This window comes from Athene noctua, chromosome 1 (genome assembly GCF_965140245.1).
Source record: "Athene noctua chromosome 1, bAthNoc1.hap1.1, whole genome shotgun sequence".
NCBI lineage: Eukaryota > Metazoa > Chordata > Aves > Strigiformes > Strigidae > Athene > Athene noctua.
The window spans coordinates 51,982,875-52,000,805 of record NC_134037.1 but is presented as its reverse complement, the minus strand read 5'-3'; the positions used below and the strand labels follow the sequence as shown (position 1 = coordinate 52,000,805).

General features: G+C 42.3%; 1 protein-coding gene across 3 annotated transcripts in view; it reads left to right on the top strand.

The window, feature by feature from the left end:
* The first annotated feature begins 4,283 nt into the window (after positions 1–4,283).
* The window catches only part of SEC63 (SEC63 homolog, protein translocation regulator), a 64,566-nt gene continuing 50,918 nt past the window's right edge, over positions 4,284–17,931 (top strand). For all 3 annotated transcript variants that reach the window (XM_074896119.1, XM_074896121.1, XM_074896120.1), the window contains exon 1: positions 4,284–4,614. In XM_074896119.1, the coding sequence (XP_074752220.1) occupies positions 4,491–4,614 (124 nt within the window). In that variant the 5' untranslated portion in view covers positions 4,284–4,490. The remainder of the gene's footprint in view (positions 4,615–17,931) is intronic.

The window sequence follows — 17,931 nt, the reverse complement described above, 5'->3', positions numbered from 1 at the left end:
CCAAATGTAGTAATCTACTAATTGAAAGGCTGACCACATCCCCATCCCTTTCCTAGATGGTTTCTTCCCTAGTTTGGAGTGAGTGAATTATAAAAGGTCTTAGTTAACATATAAGTGGAAGTAGAAATTCTTGGCAATAATACTGCTGATGCAATTACAGCATTACAAGAAGAGGTTTCACAACTCTTCAAAATTAAACTGCAAAATAAAATGGCATTAGATACTTTGTTAGCTTCACAAGGGGGAGTCATACCAGTTGTTGCATGTACATTGACCAGAGTGGAAGGATTTCAGCTGATGTCCAGAAGTTGTGGGAACAAGTTAAATTAATGCATAAAAGTACAACTGGACAACACTTTAGCAGGATTCCAAAAAGTATGGTCTTGGCTCACCTCCTAGGCACCAGATTTAAGAGCTTGGTCAAAACAAATTCTTTATGGGTTAGTAATTTTTATAATGATCTTTTCAATACTGTCTGTTTGTATTCAGTATTGTAACATTTGCTGTACTCAACTGTGCTCACACCTTAGAGACTATACACATTCTGCTCCCATATGATAACAGGAATGTTAATAAAAGCAAAGTGAGGACTGTTGTAGAAAAAGTTAGTCAAAACTTAGCACTAGCATCTTAAACATTAATAGCTAGAGTAGACAAAGCCTATAGGTTGTGGTATATGAACTGTAACAACTATATTAGAACATGCCGAATAGCTAACTACAGAACTGGCCAAAATGGAACTAAAAGGATGCGAAGCAGCATACAGAACCACTGTATAATGTATAAGAAGACTACTTAGCAACTGCTTAGTAACAAAGCAGCAAATCAGACCAACAAAAAGCAAGAAGATCCCAGACCCTACTATTACTGTTGGTCTGAACTGTCACGCGAAGGGTAAGAAACTGAGATTCTAATTGCCCAGGGATTTCTTTGCTTGGAGGCACCCAGCTTGAGCTGTAGCACTATTAATAAGAACTTTATAGAAGAATCTCTTCTTGACTTACTGATTCAGTGGAAACCTGGAGTCAAACCCCATTATGGTGGCTGGCATGTGTAATTTCCATAACACCATCCGCCAGCCAGTCACTACCTCTGGAAATGCCTGCTCTCCTGCTTCTGTTGGCTGTGGGAGGTCAGCCCAGCACCTCACAGAAGATAACCAAGGTCATATCTGGGACACAAGTTCCCACAGCTGTAGCCATATCTGCTAGATTGTAATTTCCATTTCACCATCATAGAATCTTCCCTTCCTTTTGGAAACTATGTATCTGTTATAGGTGAAATGTTCTGAATGTCACCATCCCTACCTGCTAAACCAGTCTGACATGTCATTTTTGGTACCTCACTAGGTCTGCTGCTTTCTTTCCACAGAGATTATGGGATCTTGTCAAAGCACTCTTGCTCCTGCCAGTAATTTGGGTCTCTGGCTTGTGCAGTTAGGAATTAAGGTAGGATTGAACTCAGTAGGCTGCATTTTTGTAACATTCCCTCCATAAAAGCCTGAAGGTGCACACTTGTTAGAGGCAGTCAGCAGCTGACAACCTCCCACGAGATCAGAAACATCACGGTGGATGTTCAAGAGATGCTGGTGACTGTGAAACCATGGCATGGATGACAACACGCATAACGCCGAGCAACTTGAACCTGGTGCAGAGTGCTGAAGGGGAGGCAGGCAGACGGCAGCAGTGTGCTGCGAGATGCAGGAGGCAGCCCCCATGGCTGAAGTGACCTGTTGGCACAGACCCTGCCCATGTGCAAGAGCCTGCTACAACTGCTGGTATCATGCCAGTGCTGTGTTGTGAAACAGAGTGCTTTTGTGAGTTGATACAATGGGTGCTTTAAGCATTTTGAAAGCATTTTGGAAAGAACAAATTTCTCTGGTTTAGAAAAGCTATCTACTAGGGAGTTCCCATAATGCCATCTTCACCTCCAGCGGACCGAGCTGCCTCTGAAATCCAAGCAGATGGTTGAGTTTTTTTCACCCAGATGACCTTCCAGACAGGCTGTGGGTGGAAAAAGTGACATTGCTTCTCCCTTTCCCCTGGGAAGCAAGGGGATTACCATCACTGTTTATGGGGAAATCATGTACGCAATGAGTGGCACTCAGACTGTTGGGGTCTAGGCTGGAATGGCCTCTGCTCACTGCTATGCAGTTGCTGGGCGTCCCACCTCCTGGCCAGGGAGCCCTGCACTACCACAGCCGGACAGCAGGAATTATTTTTCTCAGGCCCTCCTTTCCAGTGGCTCCTGGCTAATAGCTGGAATAGGCTGGCAGGGAGAAGGCAGAGACAGGATGAGGCTGAGAGCAGCCCCTGAGGAGTCCCTCACTAGGTCAGTTAATGCCACAGGCAACCCCTTCACAGGCCAACAGGGCAAAGGGGTGATGTTCACGACGACTGACAGAAAATCCACAATTGGGCTCCAAAACAATGGCATTAAGAAGTGATCTCATCACCTGCAACATGAGCGATGTCTGCTTTCCCCCGACCTGGCTCCTGTGATCAGCTGAATGCATCGATTTTCTACAGGGCACTTACCCACACTGTCTCCCACGTGCATTTTACACCGTCTAGCAAGATCTTAGCTCGCCCACTGCTAGTCCTTCAAGCTGGTGCACCCACAAGCGTTCCTCACTTAACTTTCACAAAACCTGCAGGAACTTAATTGCCTTTGGGAGCTCTGCCCCTTTATGTCTCTGAAGTAACAGACTCAGCAGAGGAACACAGTTGCAGAAAGAGTATTTCCTCTGCTTACAAAACTAGGCTAGAGTACACGTGCAGGTTTTTACCTGTCTTGCATGTTTTTTACTGTATAGCTTTTCACTGCCTCACTGTGAAACATTAAGGACTAGAAACCCACAGAGGGAGACGGGTTTCATGCATCTTCCAAAACAGCTACTGCAAGAGCTGTCGTCACTGCAGAGTGTGTTCAGTACTCAAAGGCAGTGGATACAGCAAAAGACATAGAAGGAAATATCTTAAACTTTGCCTATGAACTCTACAAGGATTAACTGGGAACAAAGAGTATCAATGAAAAACATATATTAAAAAACCCCCAACTTTTAAATGAATTTAAAATCCTTTCTCAGAAAATTTAAAGTGATTTCTTCCATCTATGGATTACTACATCGTGGAACTAGGACATCTGGTGCCACTCATTGGTTATTACCTTTCTCTTACAACCTTTCTCCCCACTTTCCAAATCAGAGTCTTCCTTAACTTTGGGACAGCACTTCATTCCTTCCCTTTTAAGGTATGGCTAATGCCTCCCTTGCATGTGATGCCATCACAACTTCTGTGTCACACTCTGAACTTATGAGTACTGAAACTGAGATAATTTCTGAGATCACATTTATGAGTGGCCATACACTTGACTGTGAAGCTGTAGAGACAGGCATATTCTCATGAATGGGCATGATCAGCAACCTCTTCTACTTCAAACAGGCAACTTGCCATTAATGGTGTGGTGAATGCCAGCATCTGCCTTTTGATTTCACACCTTTGGGGTCACATCCTCTTGCGGACTATGATCATTCCTGAAACTAAATTCAGAATTAGACACATTTTAAGTGTTTGCCCAGACATGGCTGCTCAGGGTCCACCCTCCAAATCCTGAGGGCTTCGTATGTCTGAACGACTTTCCTAATCCAGGTTCTTATACAACTTAAGAACACTGTGACTTCTGGTCGCTTATTTACCCCCTGAAGGCTGCTTCCCGTCCAAGTTCTTACACGTCTTAAGAACACTGTGCCTTCTGGTCCCTTATTTACTCCCTGAATGCTGCTTCCCGGCTTCTACCTTCATCACCTCGCCCTCTCTCAGCCTTCCCTCCTCCCCGTCCCTGTTGCCGACCTCTCAGCCCCGTGGCCAGCGCAAAGCCCCGTCGCGCAGCCCATCTCCTCTGCGAGCCGCCCAACGCCCCTCAAAGCCCCAGCAATTCCCTGGGACACAGCAGGGACTGGGGCAGGGGAAACCAGGAGGCGGCCGGGGCGCTACCCCGGGGCAGGGGCGCCATCTTGCGGGGAAGATGCTGCGGCCTGCGGGCAAGGCGGGAGGCAGCACCGCGCTCCCCGCAGGCCATCGCTTTGGGCCACCCGCCCGCGGGAGCAGGGCGGGGTCACGGCGCTCCTCGGGACGGGGACGGCGACGTGACCGGGACCTGGACCGCACTGCCCTCCTCGCGCCCCCCCGGGGTAGCGAGGGCGGGCTGGCGCGGCGGAAGGCGGAGGGCGGGGCTTCCGGGGAGCCAATCAGCGGCCGGGCGGGGGCGGGGGGTGACGCCACGATGGCTATGGTGGCTGCACAGTGACACGTCTCCTTCCGCGGTGGCGCCCGGGAGGGGGAGCGCCCGTTCTCGCGGGATCCCGGAGCGGCAGGCTGGGCCCCGCGCGAGCCGGGACGGCGAGACCGGGCCGCCGGGGGGGACGCCAGCGGCGGGGTCGGTCGGTGGGTCGGTAGGTGCGGTGCTGAACTGAGCTGAGCTGAGCGGCCATGGCGGGGCAGCAGTTCCAGTACGACGACAGCGGCAACACCTTCTTCTACTTCCTCACTAGCTTCGTGGGGCTCATCGTCATCCCCGCCACCTACTACCTGTGGCCGCGGGACCAGCACGCCGGTAAGCGGCCCTGCCCCGGGCTCGGCCTGCGCCTCCGCCTGCCGCCACAGGCGTCCCCTCCCCCCTCCGGCGGCGGCGGCGCGCGCCCCCCGCGCGCCCCCGCAGAGCGGGGCCGGGTCTGGGCCTTCCCCCGGGCCGGGCCGTACCGGGCCCGCGGCGGCGCCGCTCCGCCCCGCCCCGCCCGGGGTGCTCGGCCGGCCCTGCGGGGAGCACGGCGGAGCGAGAGCCCGGGGGCTGCCGCTTCTGGAGGGCAGCGGGCTGGTGCTGTAGTGGCCGTCAGCCATTTAGCGGTGCCCGGGGCAGACGGCGAACGGGAAGGTCCGAGCCCGCCTCCCCGAAAGAGCGGTCTGCTCCGCGCCTCCGCTCCTGCAGAGTCATTGCTGCGCCGGGGTCTGATGCTTTGCTTTGTTTTGGTTTGGTTCTTCTTGTCTTCCCGGGGTGTTTCAGGGCGGATGACCTAAATTTTCATCGTGGGAAAAGAAAAAACTATTGAGTTGAGGCCAAAGAGGAAAAGTTACCAGGCTCTGCTTTTGTATGCTGTAAGGTCACAGGGAGTGTGAAAATGAGACTTTAATTTTTCCCCATGGCAAGTCACGGTTTAAATGTTCGAAGTGCTAGATTTCTCTTCTGCCCCTCGGGATGATGTTTTGTGGCCCCAAGCAACGTTAGAAAGTTTCTCTGAACACTTTTAGATTTCATTTCCACTGTCATTTTGCTGTTTGTCTTTCCTTCATCGATCTAGTCTCGGAAGGAGAAGGCATTTTGGTATATAGGCTGCACAGGAATACATTTTTAACTACAGTTTTGAGGTGAAAAAGGCGGTAGAAATTGTGTTTAAACGCAGGATATTAACTGCTCAGTAGAACAGGGATGCCTGATGCTGATTTCCATTGCTGAAGCGACTGACCTTTTAAGAACACTTGTGCTTTGCAATCTGAGAAGAATCCCTTTTGTTCACTGCATCTTTTTTATGTTCAATATCTGGTGGTTATTTAGTGGTTTTGTATGCCTTCTTAAATGGCTTGTGTGGTTCTGTTTAACTTAGTTTGATATGTAAAAGAAATAAAAATGAAATCTTACTCCTATACCTTCTAGTAAGGAGTAAGTAGAAAAAGAACGAATGCTCTTTTGGTGCTAAATCATAGCTGTTTACGATCTTGGTTGCTGACAAACATGCCTGTGGCTTCTGACAGGTCACTGGCTAGAGAAGCTCTTTGGAGGATTGATCTCTGCCCTCCAGTTAGTTACTACCTGTTGTATGGCTGAGGAGTTAGTTCTTTCTGTTGGAAAGAGAGGTTTCTCTGGCTTGTCTTTCTGAGTCCTGACTGTTGCAAGAGGGAGGCGTTACTGTTGCTGAAGACATTTTGTAATCTTTGGGTTGTTTTTAAGGAGCGGGGGATCAGAGAGAGAAGATAACTTTACTTCTCTAACCTTTCTCTAAAACTCAAGATTTTTGTTTTATTTTTGGTCTGGTGAAGGGTGGGAGGCAGTGGGGGAGAAAATCGCTCTTTCTCTTGAATAATGTTTTACTTCCTCCGTAGTTCTTAGCAGCTGCTTCTTGGGAAAACTGATGTGACTTAATTGAGATGCTGTGCAGAATGGTATGGACAGCAGTGATACCCAGTGCTGTTAACTTCAGTGTTGAGGGTCTGACAGAAGCAGGAAAAGCTGTAGAAATGCTGTCAAATTTGGAAATGCTTTACTAGCCTTATATTTGATCTTCAGATAGCCTTACAGAATGGCAGAAAATGAAAACCTAACTTTGGAATATGACTATATGGATTGTACCCAGTTTCCAAATAGGCCTGCCATTAAACATTACTCACTTCTTTCCCTCTAGCCAGCCTCGTCAAGTGTGTGGAGCGCCTGCTGCGTATTGTTCTGCAATTAGTGCTAGATTCTTACAAAGCTGTATCAAACCATGCTTTCTAAAACACAAGGTAAATTTTATCACGCTGTTGGTACAAAAATGAGTCAACCAAGGAGAAATTGCCAGCCATGGCAATGAGTGGAAAAGAAAGAATGATTGTCATAATTGTCTTAATGGATTTTAAAATGTTGAGTATAGTCCAGTCTTTAGCATACGGTTTAACAGTGTGCCTGCAGTCTCTGGTTGAGTTCTGTTCAGCAGGCACTTTTTGACTGTAGAGTTGTGCATTTCCCATTCAGGACTATGGGAGCTCTCATGTGTTTCTTTGTGGTGGTCTAGTTTTTTAAGTGTATGGCTCTTGTGTGACTAGTTTCCAGCAAAATCCTCTGAATAGTCTTCACACAACTTTGTATGTATTCAGCTGTACCTGTTCCAGCATTTGAAATCCAGAATTTGGGTTTCAGAAATAAATTAAAACCTTGTGATGATGCAAAGTACGGATTGTTTAGCCATGACTTCTTGTTTTCAGAATAGTTAATTCAAAACCACCAAACCAAAACACGTGTGATTTCAGAAGCTAAGGGAGGACCTGTGTCTTTGGAAGAGAAATTTTCCAGCACTGCTAGCTTCTGATTCCTGTAATGAGCTGTAATATCTAGACTTTGATAAGAGATGTTTATTTTGATACTGATTTAGAGCAGGTTTTCCAACCAGTGAGGCATAGTACAGGGCCAAACAGGGTCTGTCAAGACCTGAGCTCTATTTCTGTAGGACCAACTAACATTTTTGTTCTGGAATTGTGTTTTGTCCTACCTGTGCTAGAGAGTCCAGCATAACCGTTGTGACTCTGGGTAGAGTTGGTGAGGCGCAGGTGGACTAGCTAGCTGTTACAGTCTGCTGGGAGTGAGAAGACTGGATCAGAGTGAACTTTTGAAGCAGATCTCATGCCTGTTCTCCTCACTTCAAAGACCCTTTTGGGTGCTCTAGTTCACACTGCAAAAGACACAGAGCAGATTCCTTTTTTGGTAAAAACTAGGTTGGAAGATGAGCTTCAGCCACATTGTTTTGTGAGAGCAGACAGCAAGAGTGGAATGCTTATAGCAGGGAGGTCGAACCTTTGGTGCCTGCAGTTTCCTTCTACAAATATACTGCCATGGATTGTTGGTACTTGATACAGTGGAGAGCGCAGGCAGAAGGAGAGAAACAAGATTGCAAAACATTCAGAGCTCTCTGCAGGTGCGGTTTAGCACCAAAAATCTGGGCTATAAAACATCAGTGTTTGTTTTTGCTGTAGTCAAGATTGGAAAGTAACAATATATCTGTACTGTTTTACTACTTTGAAAAAACTCAATGTGTTACCTAACATCAGATTTCTAGCAGGATAGTTTTTTTGGCAAGCCACCAAAATTTTGCTGCTTTTTTTTTTTTTTTAATAGACTTTTGAAAGGTCTTTTCAATACTACTGTCTTGAACAGCATGATTTAACTTGTTGTCTCTCAAGTTTTGAGTAAAATTTGAGCTGCTTTTATTTTTTGGGTGTCTAAACCTGCTTTCTCTGGGCATTCTGAAGGAGCCCATATGAAGTGTTGTTACAGCCTGCAGCAGGGATCAATATATTTGAGAGGGTTTTGCTGTGGTGTGGTAACCAACCTGTGAACTGTCCTATAATTTCATTACCTCAGCTTTGATAAACCAAGCAAACAGGTAATTGACTTTGTAAAACGGATTTGTCCCAATGACTTTATCTCCCCGGTGTTCACTGTAGGGCTAATAAGGCTCTTGTAAAAGGTTAATTGTTCAGCTTTATGTCTTGGGCTGCAGTTTCATATCTGCTTCAATGGAACAATGCTCTAACAGAGCAAGTCTTGTATTTCTCCCCCTCCCTTGTGCCAAATGGAGCACCTAAGCAGTGTGAGAGACTGGAAGAAGAAATTCATTTGGGCTAAAACTAATTTTTGGTGGGTTTTTTTTTCCAGTGTTACCTTTAATGGGTATTAGTTTCTGGGTAGGGTTCACTTTGTGGATGCCTGGGATGGTGCAGGATGCGACTGAGCTTGGAGGAAAAACTGATGCTTTCAGTGGTGGTGATGGTGAAACTGCCATGTTGTTTATCCTTGACTTGTATCTTTAAAATGTGTTTATGTGTGTTATTAAAAAAAACCAAAACACACACCCTCATACTTTTTGTGGATTACTGGTGTTTTGGGTAAATATTGGTATAACATAATTACTGTGAGGAAGACTATTGCAAGGACTGTTTTTGATTTGGAAGAAAAAATGTGATTGCTGAAAAATTTCTTTACTAAAAGTAAATTTCTTAAGTAAATTAACTAAAAAGTATTTTCTGAAATGAGATTTTTTTTTTTTTTTAATTAATTGTTAGAGTTGAATAAAAGGTGTGTTTTCTCAGTCATTAGGGATGGATATGTACCCATGAAAGTATTTTCCTGTTGTTGGACTTGCTTTGAAGCAGTTTCACTGTAGGCTTGTGTGGATTAAACATCAGCATCTAGAAAGGAAATGGAGAACAAGAAGTGAGTGGATTTAGTTGGATAATGTGCCAGTTGTTGCACAATGCTGATGTGTGCTGAAGTTTATACTTCTTGACTTAAACCTGTGCTGCTGATTTGAGATACATAATTAGAAAGCTGTGCTGAAACAGGTGGTCATAGATTGTGATATGCTTTGTAGTTAAGCATATGTATCTGTGAAAGCTTGTCATTTTGTCCAATTTTTGAGTTGATTTAGGTCTACCTTAAATAAATTATCCTGTTTTAGGGAACTGGGTATTCATGTTACAAAGCTGTTGGAAAGCATAAAAGTCTCTATCCTGAGTCTTTTACAGTAACTTGAACAAAACAAGATGTTGAAAACAGTTCAAAAACCCCAAAGAATAATAGCTGTGAATGCAGGGATAACATTAATGAAAGTTTTTTTCTTGCAGTCTCTTCTCCGAGAGAAAAGAGGCTGTAGGATCTATTCTGCTTGGAACATAAATCTTCCTTCTTGAAGTGTAAGAACAGAAAAACCTACTGTAGGAATGGAAAAAAAAAAATATGAGCTGCTGCATTTTTGTATCTAGCAAAAACTATTCATATGAAATGGATAAAAGCTGTTCAATTTGTTTTCATTGTGATAGAAATCCATATAAAGTGTGTGTTCGTTTTTTTTGTCGTTGGTTCCCATCCCTCCCCGCAGCTATATGTTGTCCTTTTGCTCACTAAGTTTTTTTCCTTGCACTGTCCCTTATCAAATGTTTCTGTTTCTGAGATGTAGATAAAATTTTCTTGAAGAACACTGAGCTAACCCAAAGAAAAACTTAAAGAAAAACAATCTGGTTAAAGGAGGCTGTTCCCTGCTAATCTGTGATGATGCTGTGCTACTAGGAAGTAGGATAGGCAGTTTGAGAACCCCCGTTCTGGTCCAGCCTTTTTGCATTGAGACTGGGCAAAGTACAGAAATAGTTAAAAAATATAGCTTACTAGGTGACAATTAAAAGGGAGAATAGAATAGAATGGTGGTAATTAATACTATTTTGTTACTTTTTCACTGTATTGCTATTTTGAAGCAGTAGTGGTTTTTTGCATACTACTATAGATAGGGAGTACTTGGCACCCATGTTCAAAACCTTGAATAGAAGTCCTGAGAAAGTCCTTCTGTAAAGGTTTGCTGTATTAGGAACTGTATTTCTCTGTATATCTGCCCACTATACTGGATATCCTTATGTAGTGGTGTAAATAGGAAGGTTTATTTTTTTCTGTGTATTTTTTCATCGTAGATCTTGAGGCTGTCCTAAGAGATCTGTATTAATACCCTGCTTTAAGATGGAAGTAGAGGAACTGAGGCTATAAGTTTACTTGGCTCCTTAAGGACAAACAGTGAGTCTGCAACTTGGATGTGACTCAAGCCAACGTGGGGAACGCAGGCAGCATGTCTTCTGTTTTATCTGTAGTGGAGTGATGAGCACTTGTACCTTACAGCAGCTGGTGAAAAGGAAGGGCATCTTGGTACTACCTAATACTGCTGCTCCCACTCTGGGATAAAATTCTTCTGTGCTGCTTCAGATCCTCTGGTGAGATAAGACTGGTTGGAGTGGGTTAACTATGAGCCTTGTCCTTGCTCACAGCTCATTGAAATTTCATTAACCTTACCTCAAAAGTATTTCACAAGCGTTTTGGTATTTGGTAGTAGAGGATAAAAGTACAGGATGCTGTTAAAGGACAGGATAAAAGGACGGGATAAAAACACAGGATACCATGTTCATTGCTAATGCTAATGTGGTGGATGAGCATGGGTGTGAAAACTTGATATCTGTGAATATAAGCATTTTGTGTCCATATGTGCGAGTGCTTATCCTTTCCTGTTAATACAGTCTTTGAGCATTGTGTCAGGATGTGAGAGGAGAGTCAGTGAAACTGTTATGCATTTAAGGACTGTTATTACATCTAAACTGATTTTTTTTGAGGTATTGAGAGATTGAGTGGACTACGGTTAACTTAAACCATTTCAAGTTCAGAAAAATACAGCTTACTGGGTGACTATTAAAAGGAAGAATAGACTATAAGTGATACCTAATACTATTTTGTTAACTTTTACTATATTGCTGTTTTGAAGCAGTAGGGTTTTTTGCAGAAACATTTGAAGAAAGGGCAAACAACATGAGATGTCATTAGTAATGCCTAGCAATTACCCTTTAAAATACTTTTTGAAACAAAGCATTTGGACAGAGCTATCCAAACTGCTCTGTTATTTGGAAAAAAGGCATGTCTTTTCATGGGTCTTTTTTTGGTAAGTATTGTAATCTTATTATAAGCATTGTAGCCTCCTAGCAGTGAAATAAAATTAATAATCCTTTATTAGAGATTAGTTGAGTAGCTTCAAGACTGTCCAGAACACTTAATTCTGAAAAGCTTTTTGTTGCAAGATAAAGATCAAGCTATTACAAGAACTTCATCTCTCATTACATGTACATGAAAATAAAGCTGTTTCTGTTTTTTAAAAATTCAGCCTTTGTTATGGAAGCTTATTAAAACAGCATTGTGAAAGTTTTATTATATTCCTTGTTGTTAATTTTCTGTTTGCTGCGAGGATATTTTGACTACTCATGTAGATGACATTGAACTACCAAGATGTACAGACTACATACTAGAGAATTCAAGTTAGTGCTGTTTAACCTGATATATTCAAGGTTAAAGTGTGGTGGTTCAGTTGTGGTTTTGTGAGCAGCTAAGCCATTCTTGCAGGAGGAGCAGGAATTTGAGAGATGATCAAGGTAAATGACAAGGAATGAGATCAACAGCAATTCTAAAGTGAGGATTTTGGGGTGTTTTTTTGGGGGGTGGCTTTTTTTAATTCCTTCAAATTCATACCTGTGAAGAAGGGTGCAGATCTGCAGCAATTTAAACAAGTCTAGACTAGGGCTGCTGCTGTGTCCTTTCACCCTGCAGTGCTGCCTTCTCCCACTGAGGGATTTTTGTAGTCCTTTCCCTCAGTTGACACACATGTGCCTCCATTTTATGGTGAGGGAGGTCGTGCTGGCTGGACAATAGCAAGAGTAGGGAGAAGCCCAAAATAGGTACCTCATTTCTTTATTGAGCAGAAAGACTTGTGTCTGCACTGGTTTTTAAATAAGTGTACAATTGAGAAGAGTGAAGAGGCGTTTTCAGATTTTCACTTAGTATTTCCTTTGTACAGAAAATTACTTGCATTCTAACCATATGTCTGCTGGAGGTGATGCATTTTAGATTCAAAAGATGCCTTTTTCTTGTTTGTCTTGTTGAACTATTTGAAACTAGGATATCTGCTAGCATTGTGACTTCTACAAAATCTTACCAATAAAGTTTGAAATACTTTTGTTGTTGTTGTTTTTTTTCAGAAACAAAAGCTGGGTCAGGTCAGATGTCTTCTTTACATGATATTACAAAAGTGTATGCCTTAGGCAATAACAGGACAAGCATAAATGGTGCTTCCTTTTCATACTCCCAGTTTCCAGTGGTTTTCAGTTCAGTTACTCTTTCAGCATAGCGTTCATACCATCCTATGGCAAGGAGTTCACCCGCTCTGCTGCCCACACTGCAAGTAATTGCCTTTGTTTTGCATCTGCTTCTGATTTTATTTGACAATCCTTATTTGCTCTACTGAAAGAGGCAGTAAACATTCAATCCTGGCTGTCACTTAGGTTTTTTACAGCCTTCTGTTACCTTTCCTTGCACTTTTCTCTCTCCTAGATGAAATATGTGCAGCTTATATTTCGGACATAAATCTTCTTATATCTTTGGCCCTTGTTCACCTTAATTGAATGTTTTCTAGTTGCCCTCTTTGAAAGGTGGTGACTAGGACTGTGCATCATACTCAAGGTTGTACATACCTTAAGCTTATGTGGTGGAATAACGTTCTCTTCCTTTCCTCACAGGAATGCTTTAAACATTTGGTTTGCTTTTTAAACTAATATGCATTCAGCTGAGGTTTTTGTGGAACAGTTTGTCACAACACCAAGATCACATTCCTGAAAAGTAATGGTCAGCCCCAAAGTCATTCTTACATATATAAAATTAGAATAGCCCCTATTGTTATTTACATTTTCATACTCTGAATTCCTTGTGCCATTCTGTAGTCCACTTACTTGATCTTTACAGTTCTTCAGGATGCCCTTGCTACCCAGAATAAGTTAATACTGTCCAGAAGCTTTATTTTACTGATCATCCCTTTACCAAGGTTGCTACTTAGTGAAATGGGAGTATCATCCTGCAGCGATTCCTGCAGAACTCGTGGTGATTTCCTTCTGCTGTGAGAATTGGCCATTCACGCTGTCTTCTAGTCACATTTATTTCTGCAATAGTTAAATGGTTGTCATGAAAGACTTTTAATGGGAATCTTTCAAAAGCCTTTTGAAAACCACAGACTGTATCAGTAGGACCTCTTCTTCCATACATTTATTTCCTTTAGAGGACTCAAGTTTGTAAAGTTCAATTTCACTTTACAAAATTCCCACTGATGATAAATGAATGTATGGCACTTACCCCTGTGCCCACCAGTTCTGTCCTTTATTATAGTTTCTTCAAGGTGTGCATCGGAACAATACTGAATACAGGCATTTTTAGTGATTGGTGGTATGCTAAGTGACTGTTGTATACATTTGTTTTGGACTGAATGTGTTCTGGTTTCCTCCCCACACCAAATTGATAAAATAAAGGTAATAATCAAGGATGTGTAAGTTTTGGAGACCATCTCTGTTACTGATTTCATGTAAATGTCTATGTTCAAGTGGGTTCAGAGGAGGGCCATGAGGATGACCAGGGGGCTGGAAGACAGGCTGAGAGAGTTGGGGTGGTTCAGCCTGGAGAAGAGAAGGCTCCAGGTAGATCTTATAGCAGCCTTCCTACAGGAAAGATGGGGAGGGACTCTTTATCAGGGAGTGTAGGGATAGGAGAGGAGTAATAGTTTTAAAGTGAAAGAGGGTAGACTTAGATTAGATATAAGGAAGAAATTTCTTACTGTGAAGGTGGTGAGACATGGAACAGGTTGCCCAGAGAAGCTGTGGCTGCCCCCTCCCTGGAGTGTTCGAGGCCAGGTTGGATAAGGCTTTGAGCAACCTGATCTAGTGGAAGGTGTCCCTGCCCGTGGCAAGGGAGTTGGAACTAGGTGATCTTTAAGGTCCCTTCCAATCCAAACTGTTCTGTGGCTAAAATTGTTAGCCTTGACTCATTCCATATTAAAATGGCCAGTTTTCTATTCTGTTCAGATTCCATTACAGTTTTGCTGATGTACTCGTAGGTCCAGCCCTACTATAAAGTTGATAATTTAGGTGATGTAGCTTAAAAGTTAGTATAGTTAGTCCCACTGACAGTTTTGTCAGCACAAATGAGACTATACTGATAGGAAGGAGAATGACTTGATTAGGACTAATGTAATGTGAAACCATGCCCTGAGACCAGCAAGGCTGACTGTAAACAGAAAGTCTAAGTAAACTCTGAAAAGATATTAACTCTCAAGATGTTGAATCATCTTGTGTTACTATTTATTAAAGTCATTAGAAACAAAAGCTGTCTTTTGGTCAGCAAATGTGTGGAACAGTGTGAATGAAAAGTTAGGTTACTTTTTGTCCTTTTATGCTTAATCTATTTGCTGCAAAACATGCTCTAGGAAAGGAGAGCTTTGCTATTAAGGTCTTTCACAAGACTTTCTGTAGTTCATGAAATGCTTGGAGTTTTAATAGTTAACAACAACATATTACTCAAAACACCTGATGTTTTCTATCTAGTAAATATTCATGGAAATATTAAAAAAAAAATAATCTCTGTAAACAACTAGGGTCCGATTATTCAGATATAAACATTTTAGTGAAGAGGCTAACTTGGACATGACATCTTTAAAGATAAGCTCGGGGTAACGAGGGCAATTCTTACAATAATAGACATTAAAATTAGAAAGCATCTATTCAGATCATGTAGTTCTTCACTGATATGGTCAGTTCAAAGTCCTAAAACATGCTTTTCAGTATGTGGGGTTTTTTGGGTGTGTTTTTTTTTTTTTTTAAGTAATCTTAACTAAACAGTAGTGGTCATGTGAAGGCTTTTGGATTTAAGCAGCTGCATTTTAGAACGCTTTTAAATCAATTCTGTTTGCTTCATGCCTCATAATTTGGGGTTTTATACTAGAAGTCAATCCTATTATAATAAGGTTTGAAATGATTTAGTACTTCAGAGGAGATGCTGACTTTGAGTTTCTGTGAGTTTGAATCCTGCCTCTTAGTTGCTGGGGTAGATGGATTACTGCTTTAAAACAGCATTATCAGTGTTTGTCAGTGACTGCTTCTAGAAGTAAGTGTAGGGTTTTTCCTAATCCTGTGATTTTTAAAATATTCCTGGATACCATACTATATCCATATGGAGTCTGCTTTACAAGAATTATCAAGGAAAATGTCAATAGAGTTCAGCAAAAATGGCGCGGTGAGTCAATAGGGTGGTGTTTTCATACTTGTGTTCATCACCTGTTATCCAAGAAATGATTCTGTGTTTAAAAAAGTAAATTTGTTCAGAGAGCCCCAGTTCAAGACCTCGATAAATAAATTGTCTGTATCATTGCTTAATTTCTGTATTGTTGAAGTGGGAAAAAGTCAGCTTTTTCATATGTATGTGTATACGTTGCATGTGTGTACACATACACATAGCTGTTGAAAGGAAACAGGAACCTATTTAGTACACAGTTTAGAAGATTAAAACTGTAGAACTCTGAATAAAATTCAGCAAAATCAGAAACTCACAAAAGCAGTGTTTCAGCTGAGCCTGTTCCCCTCAGTTTTAACAAAACAGGTTTAACTGCTTAGAGACACAGTACCCTTGAGTCATAACCTTTACTCAAGACTTGCGTGCTATGTGTATTACTTGCATCTCTTGATGCATTCACAGGAACACATTTCCAAGACAGGGGTGGAGAGAGGATGACATACTGCACATAAGTTTTGTGAAAGTCTGTCTTTAAAGTGATCTTGGCATTTCCTAGGTTGCAGAACTGTCACTGTGTTGCTTGCTGAAAGAAGTCCTTTTCTTTTGAAACGAAGCAGCATTCTCCTTTGGGTGAATTGTTCGCATCTGGTGGGCAGAATGTTTCATATGCACCTCCTCATATTTCTTTTTCTGACAGAGTCCACTGGAGCTGTACTTTAGACTTGCTGCCTTTGCTTTTCTTAGCAGACTGAAGGAAGAAAGGACACAGGAGGCTAGGACTTAATTCTGTTCTTCCTGCTGTTTGAAGTAGAATGATGGAAAACCGGTGGCTTCCATTTATTCTGGAAATTAGGTTTTTTGATAATTTTTCATTGTCCTACAGATTGGCTCTATGATATTTTTAAATTTTTAGATGCTTTAGATATGAGTACTGATGCAAATAGTCTTATTTTGTGGTATTTTTTTTTCCTAAAATTGCCCTGTGTGTCTTGCAGCTAAAGCAAGGTTCTGGTGATTAAAACTTTTCTATATAATTTCAGGTATACTACTTTTCCTCTCTTTCAGAGTTGCCCATCTCCAATAAATGTGTCATCTTGTCTCTTTCCTCAGGAGGATCTAAAAAAAAGAAAATCATCTCCCTCAGGTTTTCTTTTGGAGCACTTGCTGGAGCCTCTAGAACCTGAAACAAAAAGGTTAGGTCTAGGTAGGGATCATTTGTGAAGCATTCTTAGGGATAAAATGTATTCTTCTGTTTCTTTAGAAACAAATATGTAAGACTTCTCAAGCACTTTCAGTAGTAGAACAGTGAAGACTGCTTCTGCTTTGCTGTCACAAAGGAGTAGGGCAGAAGTAATTTCTGAAGTAACAGCTAGGTTAGGTTACCCTGCACAGGTTACTAAAAATGAAACAAAACTCATGCGGTGCTGTCGTATTTGTATTGCTTTATGGTGTCACCCCAAAGTGACTGGTATCCCAGATTTTTCTTTTGATGTCTTGGCATAGCCCAATTGTCTGGTGCTCTTCTCATTGCCCATAGAAGTGGTTCATTCTTTCTGTGGTACTGTTTTTAACATGTTTTGTGAAGTCGTGCCAGCATGTGTGTCTCAGATACTTCTAGCCACAGAAATGCTTGTGTTCCTGAGCTGCCTGGCAGTGCCCATATTGCCAGCATCTTGTGTTTCTCATGTGCTGATAGAATCATGTCTGCTCTACTAGTCATCAGTAGTACTGCTGAGGTGGTGATCAGAGTGTGGTAAACCAGTATGCAGTTGCTGCATTTTACAAAGGCATTTGTTTTTGAAGACAACGTTTATATGAGAAGCCAAGGACTTTGTGTTCTTATGATGCAGGGGCAGGGGAGAAATGCAGAAAGGCGGTGTGTGTGCACCAGTAAATAAGGTATGGGTGAACATGAAAACCAAACTTAAGTTGGGCATGGCTGAGCTGTAGGCCACAGGTTCTACACAGTGTGTGGAAAAGCAAATCCAACCTGTGATCAGCTTCCTTCTGTGTGTGCCCTATGTTCCTCACCCATTGTGTGGTGGGTGAATGAACGATGTTGAGACAGATGTGAGAAATTTTTTGCCTGATGAGGGTCATCAAATGCTAGAACAGGTTGCTCAGAGAGACTGGGGTCTCCATCCTTGCAGATATTCAGTCCTACAGCCAGAGCCTTGAGCAACTTGCTTTGTGATGCTCCTCTGAGCAGCAGGGTTGGATTTGATGATCTCCAGAGTCTCTTCCAACCTCAAATGTTCAACTGTTATGTGATACCCAAGAACTGTATGTTCTGGGTTACACACACAGAAAAATCAGATGCTTCTGGTGTAGTGACTCTAAAATCACTCTCTAAAGACCTGGATATTCAAGTGGCATAACGTAAAAAACCGAAACCTTTAGTCACCAAATAAATGAACTAAAGGTCAAAAATGGTCTTTTTGTTTTCTCCATTTTTAAATAATTGCTTTGAGCTTGTCATTTTGATGTTGAATATATCTTTGG